Source organism: Vidua macroura, chromosome 7 (assembly GCF_024509145.1).
Source record: "Vidua macroura isolate BioBank_ID:100142 chromosome 7, ASM2450914v1, whole genome shotgun sequence".
NCBI classification, from domain to species: Eukaryota; Metazoa; Chordata; class Aves; order Passeriformes; family Viduidae; genus Vidua; species Vidua macroura.
The window spans coordinates 31,647,573-31,666,364 of NC_071577.1; the positions used below are offsets into that span (position 1 = coordinate 31,647,573).

General features: G+C 40.2%; 2 protein-coding genes across 10 annotated transcripts; one reads left to right on the forward strand and one right to left on the reverse strand.

Annotated features, from left to right (window-relative positions):
• Positions 1-467: 467 nt before the first annotated feature.
• On the reverse strand, positions 468-7,518 carry FAIM (Fas apoptotic inhibitory molecule). 3 transcript variants are annotated; one of them, XM_053983049.1, is made up of 5 exons: positions 7,495-7,518; positions 5,224-5,359; positions 4,616-4,844; positions 3,146-3,195; positions 468-1,760 (listed from the first exon to the last, which is right to left on the reverse strand). In XM_053983049.1, the coding sequence occupies exons 2-5, from the start codon at positions 5,332-5,334 to the stop codon at positions 1,611-1,613; spliced, it is 540 nt and encodes a 179-aa protein (XP_053839024.1). In that variant the 5' UTR covers positions 5,335-5,359; positions 7,495-7,518; the 3' UTR covers positions 468-1,610. The 3 variants fall into 3 exon arrangements, with proteins under 3 accessions (XP_053839024.1, XP_053839023.1, XP_053839025.1); XM_053983048.1 differs by lacking the exon at positions 7,495-7,518 and adding an exon at positions 5,990-6,195; XM_053983050.1 differs by lacking the exon at positions 7,495-7,518 and adding an exon at positions 6,024-6,088.
• Positions 7,519-7,573: 55 nt separating this feature from the next.
• On the forward strand, positions 7,574-18,554 carry CEP70 (centrosomal protein 70). Of its 7 annotated transcripts, none has more exons than XM_053983040.1 (16): positions 7,574-7,680; positions 8,118-8,217; positions 8,344-8,467; positions 8,786-8,966; positions 9,282-9,451; positions 10,534-10,593; positions 11,273-11,372; positions 11,767-11,855; positions 12,174-12,251; positions 13,304-13,406; positions 14,031-14,201; positions 14,807-14,953; positions 15,460-15,628; positions 16,844-16,958; positions 17,909-17,988; positions 18,360-18,554. In XM_053983040.1, the coding sequence occupies exons 1-16, from the start codon at positions 7,672-7,674 to the stop codon at positions 18,425-18,427; spliced, it is 1,764 nt and encodes a 587-aa protein (XP_053839015.1). In that variant the 5' UTR covers positions 7,574-7,671; the 3' UTR covers positions 18,428-18,554. The 7 variants fall into 7 exon arrangements, with proteins under 7 accessions (XP_053839015.1, XP_053839021.1, XP_053839016.1 ...); XM_053983046.1 differs by having other exon boundaries at positions 15,514-15,628; XM_053983041.1 differs by having other exon boundaries at positions 12,177-12,251.
• Positions 18,555-18,792: the final 238 nt, after the last annotated feature.

Genomic DNA, 18,792 nt, shown 5'->3' on the forward strand with positions numbered 1-18,792 from the left:
AGAACGTGATTTGTATTGTACATGAGCTTCAGATTTCTTAGCAGCATTCAATCTATTCAAAAGGTTACCAAATAGTAGAGAACTGGTTCAAGCTACAGCTTGAAATTATTTTTCAATTAAATTATCTTTACCAACATCTTTTAAAGATTACATTGTCAGCCTTGTAGCTGGGAATCCCCACATTGCTTCTGCAGTGATCTGAAGCAAATACATGGAAAAGCCCAAGAGCTGTTACAGTAATTCCAGTGTAAAAGGGATTCAGTCCAGCACTTGGGTACCTGGAAACTTCCGCTAGTAAAGCCTGCTGATGGGGAGCAGTCTGATCTCTAAAACATAAATGAAATTAACATTTAATAAAACTTTCCAAAATAATTTGTTAATGGATTCCCAGGATGCTTTTACTGCACCTGCAACTCCTGATCTAGTAGCTGTAGTGCTAGGAACCATTCACAAGTCCAAAAGAAATCAAGTTATAAAAGTTTAATTCTGAATTCTGAGATTACAAGTAGAAATATTTTTAACCATTTCAAAATAAACTTTTAGATTAATATATTCATATTTTGAGTTTTTTAAAAATTATTTTTAAGATTAGCTATGCTTGCTGTTGCAAAGATAGTTTTGTAGTGTGAGTCTCTTAACACAAGAGTTTTGCTCTCAAGAAGTCCAAAAGTTGCTCTTAGAAATTATGCTGCAATTCTGACTAGAATTAGGCTACTCCTATTTTAACGATTCCATTAAAGTATCCAATTGTTTTCCATTTCTGTCCCCTTGTTCCTCATATTTCTAGATTCCCACATTACTGCCATAAAAACAGATAGTTGTAGATTTAAGATTTGTTAGCACTGAACAAAGGTAAGTTCTTATGTCAGCATGCTTCAAGATATATTTTTAAAGGGGTTTCATGGTAAGAATTTATTTTTCTTCTATTGTCTTTTTTGAAAAAACTCAGTAATGAGTTTCTGAACTACAGCATCAGTTTTCAGAACACCGAAAGGAATGTTATTTTTGGCACAATGTAACATCTTGCTCCTAAGTGGGAATAGAGAACAGTTTTCATAAGTCAGTATTAATTTAATACTGTAACACAAGTATTGGTAACTATGTATTTCATAATTTAATCTTCATTCATTAACCTTTTTATTAACTATGTAATTCCCCTTAACTGTATGTGAAAAGGTCTGTAGTCAGTTTAATAGAAAAAATAATTATAGAGAAAGCTTTTAACATCTTACTCCTGTGCCCAGTACAGGCTTTCTCTTCCCTCCACATACACCTGCAGTTAAGGATTGATTCAGTGTTACTGAATATTTATCTTTCATTTTATTATAGCTTGATTTTTCCTGACGTATAATTTCTATTTCGCCAGTGTTCTCCACATGTAGTGATATGCTATACATTCTAGATATATATAGCTTTTTTAAAAAAACTGGTAATGTAAGAGGTTGTACATAATTATTTTCATCTGGTCTTCAAAAAGAATAATTTTGTGTACAGAAACTAGAAAATAAACCCAGCACAAACTAGATGTACCAAGTAGTACATATTAAAATAATTACCACAGTAATTGAAAATTCCTGATCTTAGTCCTACCATAATCAGTTAACCAGAGGCTATTCCACAGCCTCTGGGATTTCTCTGTTGTCCACAATAAGGGTATGAATAATTCCTTCCTTTCGTTTCCCACTACTGACAGCCTTAATGCAACAGCTATGATCAGCAACAGTGAAGTGAGTTTCAGTCCCATCTTCCACAAATTCACCCTGGGAGAAAGGAAACAAGAATAAAACCAGACACGTGATATTTTAATAAATGAGAAGCTCGAATGCATCAATGTCAAGATCACTTGCAGTTCCCACAGTTTCAGCAGTTTTAGGTACCTGTGACAAATACTGCCTGAAAGCTGAACAAAGCTGCTGAATCTCGGGCAGGGCTCTGTCAAGGTCCCTAGTTAAAGACTTGTGGGTATCAGATGATGAAAATGTCACACAATCAGAAATGGTAAGGTTGGAGTTGGTGAATCAAACTGATGCATCTCAGTAAACAAAAACAGAAAAGGCAGCATCCTGCCAAGTTGTGCTGCACAGCCTGTAGGTGCCACACAAACCTATGCTCAAGTGGCAGTGAAAGGTGAAGTATTTAGGATGCCTTCTACAGCAGATCCCTGAATTGAGTACAACAGTTGTGTATCTTGGGTACACATCTCCTCCTGCAGTTCTGTAATTTCCTGTTACAGATTTTGCCAGGCATGGCTGTGTTTTTGTTATGATGTTTGTGACAGCAGAACTAATGTGTGCTGCTCTAATGGAAGCACAGTTTGACACTTAACCTGCACTCACAGCTTGCAAGGACACCTCTGAATGCTTTCAGTACATTGTAGAAAAGACTGAGCCATCAGGAGCAGAAGTCCTGATTTACTGGAAGAGGAGGCTTCTTCCACTAATTACTAAGCAAACATTTGGTGAATCTTTTCATCCTACTCTCAGGTATAGCAGAACTGTTGATTTTACCATTTGTACTCATGCAGGGGCTTCCTTGTGGCAGCAGTAACAACTGACACCCCCTGGTGAGAAAGCACATCCTTCAATGATGGGAAAGCCTAGCTGGTGTGTATATTGAAGATTAAACCACTCATCTGTCAGCCTGTTCTGAAAATTAATGCAGATGTGATCAAGATAAAAGATTTGACTTGTTCCAATGAGGTTCTTAAGCTCTATGTATTAGGAACATCTCAAGATGGCAAAAAGCATGAGTCGTAACAGACTACATGTGTTCAAGATTCAGTGACAACTATTACAAGCAGGTTTGGATGCAGTGGCTCTACACTCTGCATCAAACTCAAATCCTTCCCAATCTCCATAAAGTTTTCTCCCTAAAAACCCTGCACAACTGACTCAAATTTCTTTTGTTTGTCTAAAAAGGGTAAAGAAAAGCATCATTTATCCTTAAACTAGCAGATATTTGACATATGAACTGAAATACTGCCCATTATAAAAATCAGTGAAGGTCATTTGGAACAGACCAGGAGTATCCTGGCTCCCTTGGCCTCTTTGGTAAAGGGAGATAATGTGCCCCTCTGGGGCTTATTCTGCCAAGCTTTGGTTACGTATCCATAGCCTGGGAAGAGCCTTTGGAAAGGATCACGTACCGCTGTTTCCATTTTTTGACCATTGCACCACACATCCATAGTGTCCTTTTCTGTGAAGGAAAAGGAAAACAAGGTAGAAAGAACAAGGTATTTTTTTTGTCCGTACTAACAAGGATCTAGGGATTTAAAAAATCTACTGTGGAATTTTACTTTCAATTCCCAAATGAAGTTCCTAAGTAGTTTAGAAAGTTTGTTCTCACATTGGAGAGAGAGGAAGCTCCATCATCAGCTTTTGCTTTGAAGATACATTTTTACCCCTCCCTAACCCTGGCTATTAACACTGTGTTGTTCTGAATAGTGTCAGAGATACTCTGACAGTCTTAAACTGAAAAAAATTAAAAGAAAAGTGAAGTAATTTCTGCTAATTATTTGAGTGCTGGTTATTCAATAAAGCTCTAACTCTTTTTCCAGGTCAAATTAATTCAAAAGCAGCATTATTTAGTCCATCAAACTGTGTATTCTTAATATTTCAAAAACACCAAGTACCACTTTAAATATCAATCTTAAGAGTTTTTTTGAACTTGAAACAGAATAGCCTTTTACTTCTCCCAGCACATCCTCCTTAAATTACTTTGCTGTAGAATTCCCTTTACTGACACTGTCATTGACACAACATCAGCAGAGAGCTGAACCCTGCTTGCCTTTCCAGTAAGCATAGGGATATTAAAATTCTCTAAAGACTTATCTGTTTCTGGCACTAAAACTGTCTTTCTTCATTGCTTCCCTTCATCTTAGGGCAGTTCATTCTGTCCTGAGGTTTAAGAAGAAATCATAGTCTGAGATCTCTTGTCTCCAGCTCTAACCATACAGCAATGCCCAAGTGGAAGTTTTCCCACTAGATGCCATGGACAAATTCCTCAAGGGATCCCTTCCTCCCACCTGCTTGTAATGTAACTGGTAGAGAGGGGGCAGAAGAGAAGCAATGCATTGGTAATTGTAATTTACTATTAAGAAAGTGAAAGAACATCACTGGAAGGTTTAAGTTTGTACATAAGAAGTGATGCAGAAAAAAAGATGCTCATCACTCTATCAAAAATGTGGAATAACATTGTTGCACTTCAAATGAAGACTTCTTGACCATGGCTAATGATTTTTGGAAGGAAAGCCTGGTTACCTGCTGAACAACTTAGACCCACATGAGGTTTGATCACAATGCAGGTAAAATTTCTGTAACAGGCTTCACCTGAAGAACTGCCTTGCTAGGGCAGCTCTGTGGATGCAGCAGCAGTAATATCTCCCAACTTCCCCCCCACCAAATCTAGACCACACGGCTGTAGACTCACACATGTATAACAAGATCATTACTTTTCAGACTATCTTTGGCATCGCATTCCAAATTTCCACATCCCCCAGGATTTTATACTGCATCAGAGCTACCCACTGAACTGTGCTTTCTCTTAATTACCAGTTTTTAAATGAACAGAAGTTTATTCAAAGGCAGCAACATGTAGTCACTCAATGTTTACTTACCTAGAACAATTCTATAGTCTGTACCTCCCAAGTTCAATATCCAAGTATTGGTTGTTTTTAACCTGTTCTCTATATACTGCTTGAGACTCTTTCCATTGATCTCCAAAGTATATTCATATGCAAAGCCACTGACTGCATCAATGTTAATAGCAGCTTTAGTTTTAGTAGCTCCAACAGTGAATGTTTCTTTACCCACTAATTTAAACATCCATTCTCTTCTTATTTCTTCCTATAGGAAAAAAAAAAAAAAAAGACAGTGGGTATTAATTGAAAAAAAACAAAAACTTGAGTGCGTGTTTTAATATTAAAAAATTGAACTGGAACTCAGGAGATAGCTCAGTACTGAACTGCTGTTGGGGAATGAATGCATACACAGTGCTTTGTATGCACAGAGTGCCTCTGCCCAAGGACAGCAAAGCACTTCATGAATACTCACACCTTAATTGGAACTGAAAAAAAAAAGAATGATGCATGTTATTAAATTAGGTAATTAACTGAATATACCTCACTCGCATTTATTAATCATTAGTTTGTTGTGATGTGTGTTGCATGGAAGTGCACTTATATAATCTGTATCACAGTGAATTCTGAGCACATAGCAATTTCACCTTTCCATCAACATAGACAACACGCTTTCCTGAAGTGGTCCCATGTTCAAATTCAATCTTATGAACACCATCACTTAAAGCTACTTCCCAAACAGCCACCAAATCTGTCATCTTCTCTAAGTGGCTGTACCGAGACCTAAGGAGAAACCAACAAAGTAAATTAATTGTTGTTGAAAGTTCAAGTCCCGATGTCTGCAGTTCAAAGCTTTACTGCTTCTTCTGCTTTTGTATTTGCACTTTTAGCAAATACAAAATGAGACTTGGAAGAATAAGCATACAGAACTGCTTATATTTTCATGTTTTTCAGACATTCAAATATGACAAAACATCACAAAATATAAACAGTTAAACAGACTCATTTTGACAAACAGTACAAAGACACAGCTACCCATCTAACTTCAAACTCCCATTTCAGGTGACAATACATAACAAAATTATATTTAGTTTTAAGATACTCCTGGACAGTTCTGCTATTTCTTGGTAGGCATTAAAATATATTATTTGATTGGTGTCAAAGAAAGTGTTTCAGCTTTTTAGACTTGAAAAAATAGTCTAAAAACTATTTGCTGTGTTAACAGATTTGTCTGTAATCTCATAAACACCTCCTACGTAATTTGGATATGCAACTCTGCACACACAGGGGAAGGGATCTGACAAGATATCCTTTTATTCAAGTAATTTTTAAAGTTTAGATACAATCATAAGTGACCACTGGAACTGTGGATATCTTTCCAAATCTGCTCATATCACAGTTCTGATTCTTTACCTTACTTCATCGTCACAGACAGTAATCTCCTCACCGGATGCCATAGAAGCCAAAAGAGCTTTTAATCCAATTAGCAGCAAGAAAAAATAGAAAAGCAGAATAGTAGGAGAGAAGCGCTGAAGTCTAAAGTTTCACCATTTTCTCCAGCTAAGATAAAGGACATTTTTAAAAGCATCATTAACTAGCGTGCAGTGCTGTCATATATATGATAAAATAAAAACACTTAAAATACAACCATCTTTCTCTAAGACAGAAAGGCAAGTGTATTTTAAAAAATATTATATTTTACAAAACCAAGTAAGTGCTAGTAAGGTTTGTCCTACCTTTACTAGCTGCTCAGAACTTTGTCAGTTACTGGACAGAAAAATGGGCTGCCTGATTTGTGAGACAAAACTTAGAAATTAACAACTTGACCAAAGCAGGAACCCAATCCAGAGCTGCCCATCTCAGTCCCAGACCGTAATGAAATTGGGACTAGAAATAGCACAGGCAGTAATTTCACCTCCTCCCTTTTCTAAACAACTGTAGCAGCTTTCAACAGGCACATTAGTAAATCTGACCTGGCAAATCAGTCGCAAAATCTATGTGAGCCACAAGGAACTAATTTCTTACATGACGGTGTTTTATAACCACCGGTTTTTAATGTATTATTTTCACTCATTAATTTCATCATCTGTCTTGTCTGTACCTATCAATAAACAAGCAGTGCTAACAAATGCCGAGGAGGTTGTTTTGGCCGCTCTGAAGTTTCTGGTTCCTGCGAAGGCGGCATCCCCGGGCACACGGTGGGAGTCAGGCGGGGAACATTTCCCTCCTCTGCTCCAAGGAGCAGGCAGGCACAGAGCCGCGCGTGTCCCCGGCACGGATCAGCACAAGGGGCGGCCTGGGGCACGCAGGAGATGCCACAAGAGGTGTCCGGACAGCCCAGAGCCTCCATCACCCCGGGCAGGCCGCAATGCTGCGGCGTGGATTTTAGGCATCGTTTAGGATCAATGCTGAAAGGGTTGGGAAGCATCCCAGAACACAGAATTTTTTTTTTTTTTCCTGAAATCATGGTAATGAAGCAATACACATTTATTTTACACCAAACGCCAAGGCAGACTCTAGGCCAGGGGCGTTTGCTGAAGGCCAGCCGATCCCACCGCGTCCCAAAGGAAAGCCCGGCGCTGCTCCAGGAGGGAGCAGCTCCGAACCAGGGACACACAGCAGTGCTGCAGCCACCGCCTCTATTCACTGACCACCTCAGCAGCCCAAGGCGGTATTCGCTCCTTTACAAGGAAGGGCTCGTTCTGAAAACTAGGCTGGGATTACGGCTCCCAGACCATCCACCTAATCCCGGCAGCGCTCATTGCGAGGCGGCGTACCGGGAAGCGCAAGCCGGACGGCAGATGTGCCCCCACCATTACCGCCGGCAACGAGTTTTTTTCATTTTTTTTCCCTGTCTTTACTTTTGTTTTGATTAGCCCCACGCCCGGCCGCAGCTCTCGCCGTGCCCCTGCTCCTACCTCCGCCCGGTCTCCTCCCCTCGCCTCCCGCGCCGCAAAATGGCGGCGCCCGCGCAGCGACGCCCCGCGCCCCCCCCCCCCCCCCCCGCCCGCCGCTCCCGCCCGAGCGGTTCCGCGGCCTGAGGAGCGGCCCCGCGGCCTGAGGAGCGGCCCCTCTCCTGCCCTGCGGCCCTCGCCATGATCGAGGTACTCTGCTGGCCCAGGGTGTCGCTGCTGGGTGGTTGGAGCGGGACAAAACGCGATGGAGCAGTCCATGAACCCCACAGAGCCGCTGCTGCCGCCCCCCTGAGGGCTCCGCTCGCGGCGGGGCCGCTGCGCCCCGGGTGCGTTGGAAGGACCCGAGGGTCGGTGGTTTGGGTTTTCTAAAGAGGCGAATTTAACTCATTGCGCGTATTCTGCTTTCAAGTAGGGATCAGAAAAACTGATTATACTGTGTGGTGTTAAGTACGCATTTCCCCATTGTGCTTTGCAGATCCTAGTGGAGTTTCTCACAAACCCTCCTGTAGTGGCCCCTTGGGGGTTTGGGGTTGTTTGCTTTAATTTGTGGGCATTTGGTACCTTTTGCTACACACCTGATATGCAGAACTCAAAGTTTCTGCATTTTTCCCTTTCTCCCAATGCAGCAGGAGAAGGTAGAGTGGGAAAACCTAAACAGGATATTAATGCGTCATGGGTTGAAACCTGTGAGTCTTGCTGCCCCCCAAAGCTGCAGAGATACATCAGGTAAGGAAATGTAATTTTTGTATTTGGAAATAGTAACCCTAAGTTCATAAGGCATCTCCAAAGCTGTCACTTCCTAGTGGCAGCAAACAGGCAGATCTTCTTTGGCTGTTCATTCTGTATCTCCAGATATGATTGTCCTAGACCGTCAGTCTTCTCAAGGAATAAGACTTGCATTACAAACACTGGTGGAAGACACTGAGCGACAGCAAAAGGTGATGCAGGGACTTATGGAGGCAAATCGATGTCTTAGGTAAGACAGTGGAAGGAATTTACCTGCAGAGTAAAAGTATTATCAGTATGCAACTCCAGCCTGGTGGAGATCTTATCTCACCAGAGGCCTAAGACCTTTTTCCTGAGGTTATTGTTCAATATGCAGCAATGTTGTCCCAGTTCCTTTCAAGCTCTTCCCTTGTTTCATCTGCTGCTTCTTCTCATATCAGTGTATTTCCCACACCTGCTGCCACAGGATGTTATCAAAGGTCATCACATAATGTCAGGCGTGTGCTTCCTGCACTGTCTATAGTGAAATGAGTTTAATTTAAAAGCAAGGATTCATTTCTTTTTTCAGAGATGTGGTACGACTGGAACAAGGTCGGGCATCTCGGCAAGAGCAACGGGCTAATGATTTGGAAAATGTGGTGAAAAACATTAAAGCCAAAATTTGTCAGCTGGAAGATGAAACAATAGCTAAGGCATGCCAGCAACAGAACCAAGTCAAGGAACTTCAAAAAGAGCAACAGGCTTCATGGGTAATTCAGATAGTGCTGCCTGAGGATTCAAACTTTTGACTTACAAAAGATCTCAAAATATTTACATTGATCTAAATAAACATGAATCTTGAGTCATAGGGTTAGTACACTGTTGATAGCTAAGTATTTTCAAACTATGCAGCATTTTCTAGAAATAATTTAGAAAAATATCTCTATCCCTCTTCCACTGTCTCTTCAGCATGGCTAAAACCCAATGCTCATGTTCCTTGGTTCCAGGTGTGTACCTGGGCTTGTACAGTACAGTCAGCGTGCGGGTCAGAACAATTCAGTAACGCTCCCGTTGTCTGTTCACAGGTAAAATACCAACAGCAGCAGGAAAAGCTGCAAGAACAGGAAGAGATTATTGCCTGCTTGCAGAAGGAGCTGAGCAGAGTTGGGAGGGAGGAGCAGCAGCGAGTTGACACTAAAAACAAAATGTTTTGTCAGTTTTGCAGAAGAGCTCCCAAGTCTCTCCTGGATCAGCGGTAAGTGATTCTCTTCTACTGCTGAATCCCTGCAACATTAAATGAAGAAACAGATTTTAATGTAATACTTGTCAATATTTATATGGGAAAAAAAAGTCATCTGGAGACTTTAGGAGTACAAGATTAAATATATAGTCTTGTAAAGGTACCTCAGTGCAGTGATATTTTTCTTTTGTGAAACTGTAAGCCAGATAAATCCATGGCAGAAACTAAAAAATTGCCACCCGCTGCCCACACTAGATGTCAGCAAAGGGAAGGGAATGATTCACTCTGCTCTGTAGCTGCAGTGTCAGCTAGGATGATCTCATCCTGGAATTCTAACATTTAAAAATGTAAGTTAAAAATGAACAAACCCCCTCAACAAACAGCATCCTTAGCCCCCCCAAAAAAGAGCCTTTCCAATTTTGGGAAGTGAGGTTTGCAACTGCTGACTGCAGGCTTGCTGTGAGCTTCCAAGTACTTTTGGGTAACTTCCCAAAGTGTCACAAGGCTTTGTCTCTTGCTAGTAGGATTTCCATAGCTCTGCTACAATCAGACATTTGCTAATTTCTAGGCCTCAGGTAGCCATTGCTTTATTGTGCTGATATCACCTGGCTTTCTAGGCCTGGCCAGCAGTGTTTACCTGGGAAACTTCTAAGAGGGCTTGTATGTGCTCAGCTTTTTCCTTGAGGCCTCACTGTATCAGAGGAAGGATCACTGAATTTGGCTCCCTGTCCTCTCTCATCTGTGTCTCCAAACCAGACAATCTCAGAGTGCTCAAGACACTTTATTTTGACTGTGCCTCTCTGTTAATCTTGCTGGGTAACCACAAGCATAAGACGAGGAGGCTGGTGGGCAGATTAACTTTTTTCTCCTCTTGAATATTTTGCTGCTTCTGAACTAGTACAGAGTCAATGTGTCTATTTTTCCATTTTGGCAAAGTGTGACCATGGTTGTCTGGTATGAGAGAAACTCCACTGTTTGGAGCAGCCACTTCCAAAGTGCAGTGCAGTGTGTAAGCTGACCTGTTCCTCTGGGTTGGTCACAGTATGAGTTTTGTGAGAATATCTGAAATTCAAAATTAACATTTTTCCTTTCTTCAGGTACCTTTGTCTAATTGATTATTATGAATCTCAAATTAGTCAGATTAAAAAGGAGCTGAGGTAGGTCTCATTGAATGCCTTGTGGTTCTACTGTTCGATTTTTTTTTTAGCCCGTACTGTTCTTAAATCTTATAGTGGTAAATACTCTGTGCTCCAAGTATCACTAGCATGTAAGAAACAGCAAAGGGTTATGATGGTCATGGAAATATAGATTTTTCCAGAGAATAACTGGCAGTCAGGCTAAGCAGCTTCTCAGTCAGGAGACCAGGATAGTTAGGAGGCTTTGGGTATTCAGATACTTGAGCTATAAGTGTATCTTTCTTTCTTTCTTTTCCTTCCCCTTTCTCTTTTGCCATGGTTCACAGGCAGAATTACTGCATTAGCTGTGCTCAGTTGATTGATCTCCCAAAACGAAAGGTTTCCAGCTCTATCCCAGTGCCTGCATGGCATAAAGCAACAAACAGATACCTGAGACATTCCTATAGTTTGAGATTACTATTGAGAAAATTGAAATGGGATTTGCTTGTACTGAAGTTTCTCTTGTGGATAAGTGCACTTTATTAGCATATGAAACAGCTTTCCCAGAAATTAGAGCATGAATCTTAGGGCAGAATTTCTATTCTATTTATTTGGTAGTTTATGGAAATATTATTATCATACATAACTGCTAACTAAACCAACTTAAATTTTTGAGCTAATTGAACTGCAGTAAGCTGAACCAATTTATTTTTCCCAATAGGCAATATAAAAAAGATGAAGACGAGGTGCAGAGAGAAGTAAAAAACAAGGAAGAGTTCTTAAATCTAGATGCTACTCCTAATTACAAAGCACTGCTCCTGGTATGGAACTTCCAAGAATAAGTCAGTGCAGGTCTCTCAATGGTAACCTTTCAAGAGCCACATAGAAACATAAACACGTTTGATTTCTGTCCCTTGTTCTTGTCATGTCTTCTGAACTTGTAACCTCTGTGGGCAGAGTTCCCTGTCCTTGTACAAAGATTCAGCAAAATGTTTGTGAGTCTGCTGAGGATTGTATAGATCTCCTTTAGTCACAGTGCTCCACCTGGGGTCTAATGCACCAGGCTCTTGGCCTCAATCATCTGAGTCCTCATCCATGCTCTTTTGCTGTCCAGGCAATTGGGAACCCTTCTTCACATGCACATACTTTAAACTGTTGAAGCTTGTTCATTATGAAATGAGGGCAGTAAGAGCAATAACCCAGTCTATGTTGCAGTCTTTCCAGAAGCAACTTACTGAAACAAAGGCCAAGAACGAACAGCTTTTGCTTGAAAATATAAATCTCAAGAAAAACTTGGAAATAAGGTGAGCAGGGTTAAGTATCATCCTTTGTAAGGCCATTTCAGTAGACTTTGCTTTACAAAGCACCAGCAATTGTAAAAGTAACGTGTGAAGTCTGTGATCAAAGAAATGAGATATGGCAGCAACAGCCACTCTTCTCCCTATACTGTTAATAACAGCTGCTAATGGTTAATTTACTCTTTATTGCTGTTGTCATGTAGAAATGTAGCAGAATTTAATTTCCAGAATGATTTTTTGCCACTGACAAAGCTTTTTTGCTTGGATGAATTTTACAGATACCTTCCAATGCAAGACATATAACATGGTACTTTTTCTGTCTAGCAGGCCAACTGCACAGGAATTAAAATTTTACAAGCACCAAGTGAAGAAATTACAGAAAGCTTTAAAGAAAACTATCCAGTAAGTATATTCTTTTACGGGCTTTCATGAATCCTCTGGACTTCTGAAGGCAAGGTTACTCTGCAACCCGTAACGTAGAGAGTAGCTTATGGAGCATGTGCCTTATCAGCATTCTTTGGAGTCTGGTTATGGGCAGCAAGTGCTACTGGACCTCTAAAGCCCTCTATTTCTGAAATGATGGCAGGGTCTCCAAATGGGGGCACAGAAGTGTGTTTTTTTTTTATTTCATTTTGTCTTCCTGGATTTGATTTGAGTTCTTTTGCTGGCAATATGTACAGGGCCATCTCTGGTGTTTGCTGCTTCCATAAGCTGTAAAATAAGCTATTGGTTTCATTATGGATTATAAATGTGAAAGTGTGAGTTGGCAAAATGTTGCAGCTACTGAAGTTATGTCCATATTATTCTTAGAAATTGACTGTTTTTTTTCTGAAATATTGCTAAGAAAATACACGGAACATGTAAAAGTTCTAGTACTGGCAAAGTGTTTGTATCTGTAATTTCACTTAGTCATTTGTCCATGTGTATATGGAATGCTAAATATTTTATAGCCTGAAAAAGACATCACTTAAACTTGAAAATAAATAGACATGTTGTGTATATTTAAATTGTCTATTCTCTCATGCAGTAGGTATAATTTAGATGAAAAGCAGTAGTGAGCTTTGTATAATAAGCCAGGAAAGATGTTCCAGCAGAAGCAGATAACAACTGAGCTTGGAATTTGAGCCTTTAGAGTAAAATTCTGGATTTTAGGTCTTCAGCCATAGTAGAACTCTGGCAACAGAAAAACTGGTGGTGTCCCTTCTAAATCAGCAAGCAGTCTGGCATAGCCTCAGCCTGAAGACTTGGGATAAATTAATGATATTTGCATTAGGTATTGTGTTGTCAATCTGTGTTTCTTGGGTCTGATGGAATTCTATTGCCCAGCATCATAACATGGATATTTACTGTATGTTTGAGTTTAAGTGCTACACACCTGGCTCTTCCATCAAGTTAAAAGGTAGCATCTCCTGCTAAGGCTGCTTGTGTGACCCACTGTGTGTATTTTTGTGCAGATTTTCAGGGAGCAGTGCCACAGAAAACAAAGAAGAAAAGAAAGACTCTGGGAGAGTTGCAAGAGTGGATCAGCTGCAGGCAGCTTGCCAGCAATACTTACAGGTACCCAAATTGTATCTGTTCTGCATGTTTCTAGCAGTGTTACAATGAAATATTATACATGTTCTGTTTAGCTGTGTCAACTGGAGCATGCTGATCTGAGGCTAAGAATGCCTATCAAATCCTCTGTGCAAGGTGAGTCATGTTCTGGATTTGGCAGTCACTGTAGGCTGGTTCTTGTTCTGTCTCAGTGTAAACTACCTGAAAACACAGCAAGGCAGCAGACACTAGGCTGGTAAATATGACTTAGCTGAAGTCTGTTCAGGACAGGGGATTTGTTCAAGATCTTCAGTGATAGTGGAATTTATTTTCTTGTAATTAAAAAGCCTAAATACAATAAAACTTAGCAAACTGTAAATTGTGGAATTTACAATGCCTCGAATGGATAGATGTTAACTATCCCTCAAAGGAAAGTATATACTTGCATTACTTTCACTTTCCTTCTAGCTAGTACATGTTGAAATCTTTGAGTCTATTGCATGTTGAATGCATGTTTAAAATTCATCAATAGTAATATTGGAGCTATTTATGACTTAATTTTAGGGAATCATGACTGTGATAGAGAGGGATTTTATTACAAAACTTCAGACATATTTGAGCAATAACATTTGTTATTTGTTCTTGAAGGTTTTGTCCCATATTGATTCTATTTTGCGAAGCCCAAGAGCTCCTCCGTTAATATTCCGGCCCAGCAAAGGGCCAGTGCAAAATTACATTAAAGAGCATGGACAGGGATGTGGATTTGAGCACCTTCCACTCACTATAGAAATGTGGGCAGATCAGCTCATAGCCCTAAAGGTAACAACACGTTATTGTACTCTGTTTCTTGGTCTTCCTTTCATCTGCTCTCCTCTCCTCTATCCCTCCCTATGTGTAGTTGTGGGGGGTTGTGTGTGCAGCTTTTGTTATTGCCTGACCTAGTGTTAAATATTACAAATAATCTGCTGTCCATGTGAAGTATGTACCAGAGATACATCTCTGTAAATCATTTATTTCATTTTATTAACTGAGTCCCTGAGAAGAAACTTAAGCTTTAGAGTCTCGACTTCACACGTTAATGATGGTGCATTCTCTTCATTCCTTTTGTCTGACCAGAACAGAATGGTGACTTTTTGATCCAAATACAAGTGAAATAGCTTTGTTTAAAGCCAAACGTTTTGTGACCAATACTTCCTATTTCACTGAAACTGTAATACATAGCCAATATAATATTTTTTATTCTGTTCTTTTCAAATCAAAGAATGTCAACAAGACACTATCCTTAAATTCATGAAAATTAAAACTTAACCTCCCAGTGTTGGAATGTTTTCCGTGTATGAGAAACAGAAAAACACCTGTTTCTATAATAAAAACAATCTAAGCAGTTTCTAAAATAACTTGTCTCTCCTCCTTTCTTTTAAAAGGATTTGCATAGGTCCTTGAGAAAACTGTCTCTGGAATTGCTGCCTTGGAACACTAAAGATCCACAGGACAACAGAGAATCCATACGAGTTGAAGACCTCCAGTTGATAGTAGATGCAATTTTGGAAGAATTAGAACATAAAGAAAAGGTAATTTTTACCAGAGGTTTGTAATCACAAGTTACTGTGGAGTTCTTAAATGCATTCTTCACACAGTGATTAGATTGGTGCATTTGGAAGCCTTACAGCATTTAAGACATACCTGTTTGAAGACATTCAATAGTCAAAGACTGTTTTAACATAATGGATAAATTCACCGTGGGGAAGATGGCTTTAATCAAAGGCACTTGACCAGCAGTGAATTTGCATTGCCCTGTAGTCTCATGAATTTTCCTGTTCTGTCTCTCAGGGCTGAGAATACATAAATTCTCTCAGCAGCAGAGAAGGAAGCTTTCAAAAGAGTGTTTTGAGTTTGGTGTATGTGTGTGCCTGAAAACTATTGAAACTATGTCTTCAGATTTAAAAATATTTGAAAGGCTGAGATTTCGTAAGGGAAGTTACACCTTTTACTCAGACTGGCTTTAAGAATGTTTCACATAAAAGCACCCTTGCCTTGTTAAGCAGTACCATTGATGAGTTCTTCCTGCTTGCTCCAGAACAACCAGACACAGTCCTTGCAAACCCTGTCTGCCATAGTCTCTCACTTCCAGAAGTTGTTTGATGTGAATTCTCTGAATGGTGTTTATCCACGGATGAACGAGGTGTACACAAAGCTGGGGGAAATGACCAATGCCATGAGGAACCTCCATGAGCTCCTGGAACTAGGTAAAGACTTAACCACCTGCTGCTTGTTCACACCATTCCAGAAAAAGGAGACAGGTGAAAAGCTGGCCTCCTCATAGAAAATAATGTTGAGCTGTTGAGAAATGAATTAACTAGGTGTTTCCTTCACTGGGAAGATAAAAATACATTCCTGACAATTTACAGTTCAAATAGCAGATCCCCATTATTTGTAAGCCTTTAGCAGTTGCTGAGGAATAACAGGGAGGCAGAAGAAGAGAATAACAAGGGAAATAGAAGGGTTTTTTTTCCCACAGAGCTTCTTTTCGGTGAGCTGACTTCATAATTGTTGTTCATTCTCCACTTGAAAGATAACAAGTTTAAGGAAGAAAATAACTCAGCCTCAGATGTAGATTTCTATTCAATAATTCATTCAAGTGTAATTGGGTCCAGTCCTCAGAAAGTTCCATCTTATGCTGCTAAACTTAAAAACCAAAACAAGTTGTTGAATGTCAAAAACTGTCAGTACTCAGAGGTATAGTTGGTTATTTCTCTTCAGGTGGGAACTTCTATAGAACAGCAGCTGCTGCTGCTCCTGGGTTAAAAGGTTGGGCTGGGCTGTAGGATGTCCAGTCCCAGAGCCCCTGGGCTGCTGAGCCTCATTCAAGGAGGGGAGCAGTTTTCCTTCCTGCAGCCAGCATGGGAGGTGAGGAAACCAACTGCAGCTCAGAAGATGCCTTGTCCAAATCTAGTTCTTCTGAAATTGAAGGAGAAAAGAACAAGGAGGCTGCTACCTTCAGTCACAGCACTACAGACAGGTTCAAATTCAATATCAAAACAAGTTCTGGGTGTTAAAGTGTTTGTTAAGCAGTTTCCTTATTGGCCTAGCCCCTATAATGTGTCTACTGTGTCCCACGAACCTAATGAATAACCCCTTCTCCATATATATATATCATTTCAGTTGGCTGATTTCCACTGACATTGTAAAAGTGCGCTTTAGTACCCTCTTTGCTGTGAACACACAGCTCTGCCAAAGTTCTTTTAGCCACTAAAGGATTAGTGAGAGTATCCCCATTCATAGCTAACATTTGTTTATTTCTGACCATTTGTTTATTTCTGTTTTCTGTGAATGATGGAATGTATATGCCTAGATCTATGAAAACTAAATAAAATCTATGCACCTGCAAGAATTCAACTGTGTCTAAAATATTTCCCTGTTATTACTGTTAAAAGAATCATGAGGTATTTGTTTTTCTGCAGACAGTTCAGCTCCACCCACTGTGGTAGTGGATACTGTTGGGAAACTGTGTGACATCATTAATAAGAACGTGACCGAGCAGGTACAGCAGCTTCTGGGCACCCAAGACATCCACAGGTATGTGGGGCTGTTCCACTGCTGACCATTCTGCAACATCAAATGTAGTAATTGAGAACTGGCAAAAACTGATGCTGAAAGAAACTTTCATAATTTGTCACAAAGTCAGTGAGCTGTGACAGCACAGGTGTTAGTTACTGCTGTCCTGCTTGAAACAAATCTTGTATCCTGTCAAAAAGATAAAGCTGACAGAGGGAAAAATTGAGGCCAGAAGGTTCCAAAACACTCTCTGGTTTGCATGGATAATGTGATCAAACAAGCCTTAATGGGATACATGTTTCATCAGGAGACAAATTGTGCACCTGGGTGGGGAGGAGAAAGTGATGTAAGTCTCAGATGTAATACTGAAGCATTCTAGTTGCCAAGGCAGGGTTTGCCTCAAGCTGCCTACAAATACTTTAGAAACTGGACAAATCCAGTTATACTTTTAACAGATGACAGCCACATCTAGGTGGTAGCAGATCCTAATGGCTTGCATTCAGCATGTGCTTTACAGACAAACTAAAAAGGGAGCAGGCAGCAAGTCTGACACATGCTGAGTTAACAATACTCACTCCCTCAGCCTTTCTGCACTCATTTCTCAGTTTTGGCTGGAGAACAGTTGCTTATAAAGCATTTCTTGCTCTACATCCAAGGCAGTTATACCAGCCACCCCTAGGCAGTATATTTAGTATACATAAAGTGTTCCAGGCCCCAGACAACCTGGAGCCATGTGAGGGGGAAAGGAAGGATGTGTATACAGCATTAGTAGTGAAATCAGAGATCCTCGTGACAGCTTTCTTGTTGGCTGCAGGGTTCAGAACTGGAGAACAGAACATTGGTGTCCATGTTTTTATATACTAAGTAGCAGAATTTTCACAAAGTCATGGCACAGAACAACAAAATGGCCAAGGAGATGAACTTGCCATGTCCGTGCACCTCTTACCTGATTGTCTCACTTTCCATTCCAGTATCATCAATAAGCTTGAAGAACATGAGTGCTTCTTTCCTCCCTTTCAAGCTCTCATTCAAGATTTGCTGCATCTTCTAGGTGAGTAATATTTGCAACAGTAATTATCTTCCTGCCAACACTTCCTTATATAACTCTAAACAGTTTACCAGTGTTTTCTTTATTCCTGCTGTGCTAAAACGGGAGAAGGATGTGAGGGAAGGTGCTGCCTTTTGCCTCACTCTCCTTTTCACCTCTCCTCAGGAAGTGACCAAAACACTTTATTTTAATTTAACATGGGGTTGCATTCACTTAAGCATATTACTTATAAGCCAAATTTATTATTTTCTGAAAGCATTAAAAGGTCTGAGGAGTTTATTTAATTCACCATCTGTTTAAGTTAGGATTTTGGTTGAATTCAAGGGTATTCTACGTTCATAAGCCTAACCCTTTTGCTTTCCATTCTGTTGCAGAGATCACTAACGTGGATGATATTTTACCTGCAGTGCAAAACCTGAAATGGGGAGCTGGTTATGGGTGACTCTGCTCTTCCTGAGCAAGATTTCTCTTACCTGTGAATGTACCTGTTGGTGCACATGACATTGCAGCTACCTCCTAAACAACAATTCCATATTTTTTTTACATAAATAAAAGTTGCTGCATTTTAATTTTTTTTAAAATTCTTGGCCAATTTAAGAAAAACTTTAACTGCTGTCAACTGGAGAGAGAGAACCAATATATCCTGTATCAGTCCAGGAAATTGAACCTAGCACACCACCAGGCAAACTCTAACCATTTTTAATACTGCTGACACAGTAAGTATGAGGTAAAGATGCCCTTACTGTCATAGCCATCACACTTACACAAATGCCCAATCTTGGTTTTCTGGAGAGCCTCTTTTAAGAT

Bases quoted from the DNA above. Each gene is read 5' to 3' on its own strand.
- CEP70 (XM_053983040.1), top strand. The intron at 8,218-8,343 runs GTAAGGAAATGT...CTGTATCTCCAG, and splicing joins AAGCTGCAGAGATACATCAG to ATATGATTGTCCTAGACCGT. The intron at 17,989-18,359 runs GTGAGTAATATT...ATTCTGTTGCAG, and splicing joins AGATTTGCTGCATCTTCTAG to AGATCACTAACGTGGATGAT.
- FAIM (XM_053983048.1), bottom strand. From the start codon at position 6,033: ATGGCATCCGGTGAGGAGATTACTGTCTGTGACGATGAAGTAAG. The intron at 5,360-5,989 runs GTAAAGAATCAG...GTTTCTCCTTAG, and splicing joins GTCTGTGACGATGAAGTAAG to GTCTCGGTACAGCCACTTAG. The intron at 3,196-4,615 runs GTAAGTAAACAT...TTTCCTTCACAG, and splicing joins AGACTATAGAATTGTTCTAG to AAAAGGACACTATGGATGTG.